The 11,500-nt window shown below is 43.3% G+C and overlaps 1 protein-coding gene across 1 annotated transcript; it reads right to left on the bottom strand.

Moving 5' to 3' along the window:
* Positions 1-201: 201 nt before the first annotated feature.
* On the bottom strand, positions 202-10,242 carry LOC123401333 (DEAD-box ATP-dependent RNA helicase 8). The gene is made up of 10 exons (XM_045095118.1): positions 9,624-10,242; positions 9,225-9,285; positions 8,457-8,691; positions 7,998-8,236; positions 6,187-6,438; positions 5,920-6,100; positions 5,047-5,135; positions 4,208-4,281; positions 3,966-4,126; positions 202-979 (listed from the first exon to the last, which is right to left on the bottom strand). Exons 1-9 carry the CDS (start codon positions 9,968-9,970, stop codon positions 4,048-4,050), a joined length of 1,557 nt encoding a protein of 518 aa, XP_044951053.1. The 5' UTR covers positions 9,971-10,242; the 3' UTR covers positions 202-979; positions 3,966-4,047.
* Between the last annotated feature and the right edge of the window lie 1,258 nt (positions 10,243-11,500).

The raw sequence follows: 11,500 nt of genomic DNA, 5'->3' as shown, positions 1-11,500 counted from the left end.
TGTTATTTTTTGCATCAGAGTTAAATAACAGATCATTAATTATTCAGAATCACTTCTTCTCAATACTTCACGAACTAGGGGGTCTTCTGACTCCGTAATCATCGAAGAAAAATACGTCGCAAAAAATCATACTCCATAGCACAAAGATGCACGTAGACAGCACAGAATGAACCAAGAGAAAGACGGCTGACAATCAACAACGAGGCAGCAAATAATAGTTCACTGTCTACTGGCATCCCTTGTCCAGCACAGATAGCAGAAGATAAGCTCTGTTTATTCAACAAAATACATTGTCAACTTGGAAATATCCAGCAGAATTTAAGCGAGGACCATGACATACATGCACATTGCCTAGGCATGATGCAAGAGCTAGACTGCGTAGCACAATGCAGCTCGATGCACATTATTGACAGACCAATATCCAGTTCACGGCCAATAGCTACAAACCCCAGCTGACTACTGTACTAGGCATGATGCAAGAGGAAGGTTGCGTATGCATAGCACAATGCAGCTCACTGCACATTATTGACACACTCATATCCAGTTCATCTCTAATGGTTGAAAGCAGTAGCGACTACTAGGATGCATCGACAGTTCAGAGCTCAAGTTAGATGACCGACTCCTGATTGACACCTCAACGACACACGACCAAGCTGGAACTTGGCATAACTTGTGTGCACCAACAGCTCACACTCACAACCACTAAGTAACAGGGTTAAAATGTCCTGTGAGAAATAGCTGACGACACCACCAACAAAGGAAAGGGACTATGATGTAAAGACCTAAAAGGCCACGGCTAGACCCATAACAGGCACCTAGCAATGTACACTGCCGTGTGCCTGAAAGAGTAACAGGACGTTTTTCCCTGAGTTAACCACACTAATGTCAGCAGAACAACTCGATCAGAGCACCCGGACGTCTTGTCTCACACATGATCCACTAAATGTTCCCATATACCACAGGAGGCCCACAATAAGACCTGCAAACATCACAGAAGGTAATCATAAGCTGTGACAGGAGGTAAAAGCATGAAGAACACAAGCATAGATATTCTGTTACTAAGACTAAGAATTAACCTCTAACCGCATCATTCAAATGTGATATGCAAAAACCGCACCGCAGCTAACTATCATTGACTACGTGGGTGCAGCACCAACCAGACACACTCCAGGCTTGCCACGCACGCAACTGGTGTGGCAACCATCACCATCTATATGCAGTTGTACTTTCCTCATACAGATAGCTTTGTGAAAGTGTTCTCTTTAGTTCAATATAGTTGCATCTGTAGGTTAAAAAAATTCCCTAAGCTTTTCTTTTTTGCGGGGAATTTTTTTCCCTAAGCTGTACTAACTTCACACACAGTTAGAGCATCTCCAGTAGATGGTCCAAATGTAAAAATAACTAACTTTTGGACCGTCTGGGGCAAAAAACGGTGCTCCAACAGACGGTCCATATGCAAAAAAAATTGGACCGCGGCCTCCTCGTGATGTAAAATCCAACACCTCGCGGTGCAAATTTACATCACGAGGTGCATCTGGTCCAAAACCAGCCGCCGCCCGCGAACGCCCAACCGCCACTTCCTTTCCGTTCCCGCCTGCACCCGTCCGCCCTCCCGAAGACCAGCCGGCCGGAATCCGCCGCAGCGACCGCCGAAAACCACGCTGTCGGCGCCGCCACCACCCCAAATCCCCGCCGTCGCCTCCCTCGCCGGTAGCCGGCTCGCAGCCGCCCGGACGCCGCCGAACCGGGAGGCAGCCGGCGCGCCGGGATTCGGCGCCTCCGCCGGGTCTAAGGCTGCCGCCGACCTCGTCCCCGTCGACCGTGAGCCTGTTCACGGCCGTTGCGCGCCGCCCGCCGAGCTCCTCTCGGCCGGCCTCGAAGCTCTTTTCTTATCACCGCCGCCGTCCGGAGGAGCCGACCGCAGCCGTCCGTAGCCGTCTGCAGCAGCCAATCCAACCGGCGGCCATCTTCTTCCACCGCGCGCACTAGGTGTTCGACGGAATTCCCAAGGTAAAAAATGACGAAACTTGATGATTTAACTTGGGATTGGATAGTATGTTTGACAGTGGTTGTGTGCAATGTAGATGAGCTCGGTTGACTCCTCTTTCGTGGATGATTCATCGTCGGACGAGGAATTTGATTTGCATGAAGAAGAGGAGGTTGCTATGCTAGTGGCCATGCACAAGAGGAAGAAACCGAAGCACGGTGGTTCCGTTTATGGTCGCGCGTTCATTCGGAGAAAACGGATTGATGCACACAAACGATTGGTGCGCAACTACTTTGCATCATCACCTGTTTTTCCGGAGAATTACTTTCGACACCGTTTCAGAATGTCGAAAGGCTTGTTCTTCCGCATTTGCAATTCCGTGAAGCAGCATAATCCAGTCTTCGAGCAGAGAAGGAACTGTGCCGGGTTGCTTGGCCATAGCATTGAGCAGAAGGTCACTGCCGCTTTGCGCATGATGGCATATGGTGTCACTTCTATCTTCAATGTCAAGCAATTCGCAATAGCTATGGTAGAAGTGTTCGGTCCATAGTACTTGAGAGCACCCAATGCTCAGGACACTCAGAGGCTTTTGGAGATGAACAAAGCTCGAGGGTTTCCAGGTATGCTCGGGTCTGTGGATTGCATGCATTGGAAATGGAAGTACTGTCCAAAAGCATGGCATGGACAATTCAAGGGTCGTGGGAAGGATGCCACTGTCATTCTTGAGGCAGTTGCTGATCATGAAACATGGATTTGGCATGCATATTTTGGTATGCCCGGTTCTTGCAACGACATCAACGTGCTCGACCGGTCACCTCCCTTTGCCAACTTAGCAAATGGAGAAGCACCACCGGTGACCTTCGAAGCAAATGGCCGCACCTACAACTATGGGTACTATCTTGCAGATGGGATCTACCCGAGGTGGAGTACATCCGTCAAGCCGGTTGCAAAACCTGAAGGTAAAAAAGAACTTGTCTATCATAATGCACAAGCGGCGGCTAGCAAAGATGTTGAGAGGGCATTTGGGATTTTGCAATCCCAATTTGCTATTGTGCGAGGACCATCTAGATTTTGGGATCAAAAGATCCTTTGGTACATCATGACCGCTTGCTGATCATGCATAACATGATCATTGAGAACGAGCGTGGAAAACATTTAGATTACAACTTCTATCATTTGATGGGCATTCCTGTTAACCCCATGCAAAAAGAACAGCGCATCAGATGTTTCATGAAGGTGTACAGCGAGATTAGAGACACCGATGTGCATGACCAACTCCAGAAAGATTTGATGGAAGAGCATTGGAAATGGCATGGCGAAAGATCCGCATAGATTCATTATTTGTTTGTTCAAAACTATGTTGTATTATGCAAAACTATGTTGTATTTGTGTTGCATTTCATCTCCTGGATCTGAAGAACTACGTAATAATTTGATATTGTGGACATGAATTTTTTTTATGTTGTTTCAAAACATGTTTTTATGCAATATGTGCGGCTGTACAGTGGCTGGACAGCGGCTGCTGGACGGTTTTGGACCATGAATTTGGACCATCTATTGGAGTTGGTCTTTTGGACCATGAGAATTTGGACCGTCTGTTGGAGTTGGCCTTTTTTCGAAGCTCCAAAACGCACTTTTTGGCTGTCCAAATTTTACATCTTCGGTTTTGGACCGCCAAATTTTGGACCATCTATTGGAGATGCTCTTATACAGATATGTAAACTAGGAGATCCAAATGTGATGGATTAAATTTGTGAAGTGACCACCCACATAAGGTACAAAATTATGCAAATTTGCAAGTAGTTTCCACAATTAAACCAACCAATGGATGCCACACAAACCCCCAAATGACAATGTTACAATAAAAACTTCAGGTGACAGTAAGCATATTTTCAGGCATTGTGAATTTGTGATTCAAAAACTAAACAGTTGATGGTTTCGATCATGACATGAAACCACAAACAAGAACAATTTGTTACCTGCAAGGTGATGAGATGGTATTTACAAGAGTTGTCTTCTTATTACTCAGAGAAAGTGAATGCATGTGAAAGCACTATCCTATCATTGGCAATATATGGCCTGGTCTATCTGAGGGGGAATTGGTTTTATCTCAGTCCCGAGCTCCTGCTCAATCCTATACCTGTTCCGGAAACAATATTCTGTCAAGAGAGCAACTAAAAATATAAGAGGTCAAGAAATTTGAGGTAGGAAATGAGCATACAAGTTAAAGCGATCCTCGTAGGTGATCAAATTCACAGCCAAACCAAGGTGACCGAACCTCCCAGATCTACCAACCTATAAAGCCAAAAAAAGGTCATGTGAATCATTAAAAATCAGAGCAGGAAGAGATATTATGAACAAAGTAACCAGAATATCAAGGATAAATCATTTACATGATACACAATTTATTTTTCTATTCGGATAGAAACCATACAGGCTGCGTTAGGGACGAAGGAAATTTACAGGAATCGTGGAGGTTTCCTTTGCTATGGATTTCTTTCCTTCGGGAGCCTTCGGTGCAAAGGAACAGCCACACCGATTCCAAAGAGAAGGCTTCCTATCCTCCGTTTTTCATGGGAACTAGAACATGCGCTCAAAGCTCATTTTTCGCATAGGACGAAGGCAAACAGGTGCAGCCTTGGACTGCTGGATTAGATGTGTTTGACTGTAGAAGTAGGGTGGACCTGGTTCAGGTGGACCGTCCAATGGCATGTGAAAGCAAAAACAATGGTGGTGCATGTGTACGTGCTCACGTGTAACAATGATTCACCAAGAGGCAAGCACAGCCAGTTACCCTTAATTTTTTAATCCATCCGTTAATTTATTCTAGCTCCTATGCTGGCTTCCTGTGTTCCGAACACCACTAGTTGAACTTTTTACTGCAATTTCAAGCCTGTAGGTTTTCACTTCGGCCTCCATCCTATTCCTACACATTTTTCTATCCCTTTGTTTTGGTCCAGGATTGTCGAACAGATAAAACAATATTCCCAGAATACACAAGAAATACAAAAAATTGATTGTCACAGTATGAGAAATTGAGTCAACAAATCATTTGCTTACCCTGTGGAGATACGTTTCAGAGCTCTTGGGGAAATCAAAATTGATAACAACATTAACAGCTTGAATATCTATCCCCCTTGTAAAAAGATCTGAAAAAGATGAAGCCACAGGCGTAAGAAACTTGAACAAATGGTATGCCACACACTTCTTCCAAACTTCCAGCAACAAGTCCAACAACTGCCAGACAATATTACTATAGCATTTATTTCTTAATAAACTCACTACTGAAATGATTCTGCTTATAACAAGCAGTTGATGGAAGTTAGAAGTGGCCACTGGAAAATTGACTAGCATGAAGCGACAATATTAAGTTTTTCAATTTGATTGTGTCTTTCACTGCCAGAATTAATTTGAGACACTCCTCACTTTGTTAGTCGCTTGACATTTGACAAGTATCTCTTCAGGATAGAACAACCGAAATTTAAAACAGCAAACTAAATACTCCCTCCGTTCCTAAATATAAGTCTTTTAAGCGATTTTACTAAGGGTCTACATACGGAGCAAAATGATTGAATCTATACTCTAAAGTATGTCTATATACATCCGTATGTAGTCCACTAGTGAAATCTCTACAAAGACTTATTTTAGGAACGGAGGGAGTAGATGGTTTATTGAAGACAAAACATGTTCAAGTGATTGATTAGACCGAGTTAAAATTTCAAGTAGACTGTTGAAACATTAGTACATGTGCCTTTTCATCAAAATAAATTGCATAATGGCAAGTATGAAGACAAGCTTAGATTGAGTGACACCAATATGTCATTTGTACGCAAGAGCACAGATAACTCCGACCAGCTTGCACACAAAGGGAGATGAACTAGCAATGAGCTCCAAATAGAAAACAGACAATACAGAAGACACATAATTGCTTACCTGTACAAACAAGGTTTCTGCATGCCCCATTACGGAAATCATGGAAAACTCTGTTACGGTGGTCCTGCAGCATCTTTGCGTGGATGTAGAAGCAAGAGTAACCAAGCTCCGTGATCTTTTTCGCTAAAAGCTCAACACGATTTACAGAGTTGCAGAATATTATTGACTGGTTTATTTGAAGCTGTACCAATATAAACATGAGTTGGATTATTTATATGTATGCAGGTGATCAAAATGTCCAACTAAATTAAGAGGCAGTTATTAAACCTTGGAAAAGAGGGTGTTAAGACAATGAACTTTCTGCCTTTCTTCTACAAAAGCATAGAATTGTGTAATTCCCTTCAGTGTAAGTTCATCCATGAGGTTAATAACATAAGGTTTAGGCAGATATTTGTCCTTGAACTCCTTGACAGTCACAGGGAATGTTGCTGAAAACATTAAAATCTGTCGACTCGCTGGAAGGTAACGGATCAACTGCTCTATAGAAGGTTGAAATTCAGGAGAGAGAAGCTTGTCTGCCTGCGAAAAGCCAACACTTCTCATAAGAAAGCATGAACATGTGTATGTAGATATATTTATTTACTGACAAGCCCAAGACTACAGAAGCAAATTCATTCAGCACAAATTCTACAAACAAAAATAGCTTTAATACATTTACTACAGTGTCCCAAGCAAGTTGGGGTAGGCTAGACAAGTAACCCAAGAGAAAATAGATTCAATACATTTCATTATATTATATTACAAGATGAAGACGAGGGCACCGCCACCTTGTCTCTCAGCTTCAGGTACTATTTGTCCTTTAGGAACCATAAATCAATTCATTTACAGACTATCTTTGCCGTCGTACATACTCTTTACCAGTGTTTCATCTTTCTATCATTCTTATTCACAAGTAAATTAAGCAATGATCTTAATGTCAGTGCTTCTCACTACAAACTACTCCTTCCGTAAATTAATATAAGACATTTTTTGACACTATGACAGTGCCAAAAACATCTTATATTAAGTTACGGAGGGAGTACTATTTAGCCTAAATACAGGAACTCATTTTTTTCACAGGGTTATTATTGCTTGCAAGTATACATGCTTTCTCATGAGTTTTATCGCATTCTTGTTGTTTTTAGAGTTCGTTGTTACAGTTTGATTTAAAAAAACTTATTTGTTCGACGGGAATAGAAAGGGCAGTTACTTGATGTAGTGGTTGAGGGGTGAATCATATACTTGCATGTTTGAGTCAGGAAAAACAGAATCGGCATAAGCATAGTCCAATAGCTACAAATTCTTCTTCTGGCATGATCTTCTTAAGGCACTTCTAAAATGACAACTGAAGGCATAGTGTGAGATGTAAGAACTATTTGGCTTGCTGATGAACTCAAGTTATGTATGCAAAATTGCTCAGCTCAAACCAAGTTGCCAACCAGTTATAAACCCATGGCATGTTTGGTTCATGTACTACTACCTAAGGTTGCAAACTTCACAACTTCTTTGCTCAAACCCGAGGAGTACTTATCAAGCTATATTACATTGTCAAAATAGGAGCTACATTTTGGCTAAGTCTAAGTGCATCTTTCAACAATTCTCTGAGTCAGTGACGTGTGCGACCCTCGTAGCAAAGAGTACTTAACATAGGTGCGGCCACGAACGAAAGCAATTGTTAACTTAAACTCACTCGACTTGCCTAACTACCAAACAGGCCCAGCAAAAAAATGCTACTCCCTCCGGTCCTAAATATAAGTCTTTCTAGACATTTCAGTAGGGAACTACATACGGATTTATAGAGACATATTTTAGAGTGTAGATTCATTCATTTCGTTTTGTATGTAGTCACCTAGTGAAATCTCTACAAAGACTTATATTTAGGAACGGAGGAAGTAGTTGCCACCAATAGCTACATAAACTGTGTATTCGAAAACTTTTCATAACAGAGTGGCAAAGTATGGTCAGCAACCAGCATCCAAAGAGACAGATACAAATACAAGTGAACAAATATTCACCATGTATTAAGATTAAAAAATAATCAGCCATTTACAAGACGATGCAAGCGATATGGCTATTTAGATGCGCATAGAATGAATTACCTCGTCCATAACAAGCATTGAACAGTCCTTCAAGATGCAAACACCTTTCTTTGTAAGGTCCAAAATACGCCCAGGCGTTCCAACAAGTAAATGGACAGGTTGATATAGACGAACAATATCATCCTTCAGGCTAGTTCCACCAGTGGTGACCATAACTTGGATCTTCAGGTGTTTGCCAAGCTCTTTGCAGACTTGGGATGTCTGTAGAGCCAATTCCCTTGTGGGAACAACTATAACAACTACAAATTACAGGAGGCAGCATTTGATTTATTAAAACTTTCTAGTACTATATAGCTGATCAATGCACAAGTACACACAAACAAAAACAAATAAAATCCCGCATTGGGAAGAAGCAAATATACATGTCAAAGTTTCTATCAGCTATTACAATCAAGGCAGGGGTAATACATTTGACCCCCAAACAGTATCTATCAGATCAAGTGAGGATGCAGAACAAACCTTGAATAGCATTTCTGTCCTGGTCGATCTTTTCCAGTGCAGGAATACAAAATGCAGCTGTCTTGCCAGTTCCATTTTTTGCTCTAGCAAGAATATCACTACCAGTTAATGCAATAGGAATGCTTTCTTCTTGGATTGGGGAGGGCTTTTCAAATCCTTTCTCATATATTCCCATCAGGAGTTCACGCTTAAGAAAATAGTCTTCAAACTCATTCCCTTTGGTGGCAGTAACATCCTATACAGAGAACGATATTAAATAATAACAACCACACCAAGACACAAAGCAAGGAAGCAACATATGAACTAGCTTATTGAACATGACATTAACCAAAGATCCAGGGGGTCTAACACTTGTGGGGATAAACAATCCATAACCAAAGTTACTTAATATGCAAGTATTATCATTACAATAACATATAGGATGAAGTCTAAAATTTATTCATGTTAAAAATACAAGTAGCTAGCATCAAGGATCAAGTAATGAAATATTGTTTTGCATGTTATGGTCTGAAGATAACCCATGGATTTCAGACAAAACAGTGTTCAAAACTAGGACCACCGTATATTTGGCGTGCAATGTAAGGCATCACAAACAAAAGTTGATACATAAATAGAGTCGTGGCTACAATTTTAGCACACCAAGAAAAAGCTAGTTACACAAAGTAGAGATAGCGACCGACATATTTCAAAGTTCAGGTATTCCTGGACCAGAAGTACCCAAACTCCAGAAACAAACACAAAACGAAGAATCAAGATGGCATGAATTACCTCTGTCCTGAATCGTGTATCTGCGGGTGGAAGCTTCAGTTGGGCCTTCCAATCTTGTGAACTGCACAAACCGAGTATAATAAATTAAAATATTGCTAGGCGGTCATCTCCAGTTTACGTTTCTCCACTTAGAATTGTTATTTATGATCATGTCTAGATTAATGATTCATTACTTACACGATGTTTGTTAAACTACTTATATTACAGTTGAGCTAGAAATATAGAATTCAGAAAAGTGATGTGGGTTGTTGCTTAAACATCAGAAAAAGTATCATCTCCCACAGCATTTGGTCGGCTTTCGCAAGCTACATTGGTGATGCTTAAACTATGTGTTGAAGCATCAGCTACCATAGCCTATAAGTTGCCGTCCAAACTAGTACTAAGCTTCTATCGTCTCACCTAGAATCGTTACCGGCTGCCGCTGGGGGTGGCGCCACGACCTTGGGCCCGCTGGTCCCGGCCGCGGTGATCTGGTTTCGCCGCAGCCACTGCTGCTGCTGTTGTTGCTGCTGCTGCTGCTGGTGGTGATTTTGGTGATGCTGCTGCTGGTGGTGGTGGTGATCTTGGTGATGCTGCTGCCGCTGCGGCTGCGGCTGGCGCTGCACGTATTGTTGCTGGTGCGCCGCCGACGTCTGCTGCTGGTGGTGGTGGTTGTTCTGCGACAACGGCGGGCCACGACCGTAGTAGTTAGGGTTCCCGCCGCGACCGTTGCCGGTTCCGGGAGGGTACCTAGCGCGTGGATCCATGTGTGTGAGGAGGGATCAGATCTTGTCAGGAATCGGCGAGAGAAGGGGCAGATCGAACAGGGACGAGGAGATCAGAATGGAGAAGTGGATTCGTATGGTGGAATCAAGGTGGGTGGGCGCCTGGATCAGGCCGAAATTTGAACCCCTTCTGCCTAGTGTTCGTGCCACGGGGGGGAGGAGGGAGACGACGGAAGGGAAGGGAAGGGAGCGTCGCCGAACGTCTGAAAGCTAGGGCAGCGGCGAGTTGGGATTGGTGAGGCAGAAAATTACGAGAATGCCCTGCCAATTTTATCTGGGTACGGGCGTACGGCCGAAATCAGAGCGGATGCCTACCGGCTACCGTATTCATCTTAGAAAACACCCCATGTATGAAGCAAGGATTTTTTTTTTCTTTTTCTTTAAAGCATCTCCAACAGCCGCGTGACACGTTAAAATAAAGATATAGCACCTAAATAATGGATTTTTTCACGCAGTAGAGCGCTGGCTCCAGCGACCGCTGCAAAAAATTACGCGTACGTTGCTCTAGCTGACGCGCTAAAACTTTCAACGCGTGCGTGCAGCCGACGCTTGCAACATGTTCATTTTAACAATATGGTGATATTTCAAACATAAAAAAAGATATAGCATAGTTTAATTGCACGGTATATCAACGCCACATCATCATCCAACCAAGTCCAAAATCACCCAACCAAGTTCATGACATAAAAGTTCACACAAACAAACGGCACATCAACAATCATGCCGCATCCTCATCATCGTCCTCCTCTTCCTGTGATTCTCCTTCCTCATCCGAAGACGTTTCTCCCTCGTTCTCTTCATTGTCACGTGTCGCATTGTTATTGGGAGCTCGGAAGGTGTTGGCAAGATCTCCAACGACATCAGGCGAAGGTATGTGAGGCACACCGAAAGACATGTGTCCACCCATGTCATCCGGAGGTGCTCACATGCCTCCCATGAGAGACCCAAAACTCATGCCTCCCATGGTAGCACCGAAGCCGTCCATGCCTCCCATGATAGTACCGAAGCCACCCATGCCGCCCATGGTACCTCTGAAGCCACCCATGCCTCATGTGCCTCACATGCCTTCCATAGTAGCTCCCGTGCCTTTCATGCCTCTTTTTTGGATCAAGACTTCTTCACGGGCACGATTGGCGTACTCCTTTTTGCTTCTCATCGAGGGTTGATGTGTCCATGATGAAGAACAAGTACTTCTCTCATTCCAACAATCTAGTTCGCTTTCCATGGTCAATTTCTTCTCCTTCAGTGCCACCTTCCTCTCCTCGGCCGCCACCCTCCTCTCCTTGGCCGCCAAGCTCCTCCCCTCGGCCGCCGCATCTTGTGTCCTTGCCAGCAGCCTCACCTCGTTCGCTTCTTTTCTTGCCTTCACAATAGTTTTCATAACATTTTTAACTAGAGCAGATGCAGATTGTGGTCTACATCGTCGGCATCTGAAAAGTGGGTGGATACAAAACGAGTTCGTATCACTTGTCGTTCTAGTCTTTCAAAATCTCATTGAATACTAGTAAATGC

The sequence above is a fragment of the Hordeum vulgare genome, chromosome 6H, assembly GCF_904849725.1.
Source record: "Hordeum vulgare subsp. vulgare chromosome 6H, MorexV3_pseudomolecules_assembly, whole genome shotgun sequence".
Taxonomy (NCBI): Eukaryota; Viridiplantae; Streptophyta; class Magnoliopsida; order Poales; family Poaceae; genus Hordeum; species Hordeum vulgare.
Note: the sequence above shows the minus strand (reverse complement) of the source record. Positions and strands in the feature narration are given on the sequence as shown.

What these genes read in the sequence shown, in the direction of transcription:
- LOC123401333 (XM_045095118.1), bottom strand. Translation starts at nt 9,970, where the DNA reads ATGGATCCACGCGCTAGGTACCCTCCCGGAACCGGCAACGGTCGCGGC. An exon ending in ATACACGATTCAGGACAGAG is followed by an intron (nt 8,692 to 9,224) that starts GTAATTCATGCC and finishes TTCTCTGTATAG; the next exon opens with GATGTTACTGCCACCAAAGG. An exon ending in CTGAAACGTATCTCCACAGG is followed by an intron (nt 4,282 to 5,046) that starts GTAAGCAAATGA and finishes TTGGCTTTATAG; the next exon opens with GTTGGTAGATCTGGGAGGTT.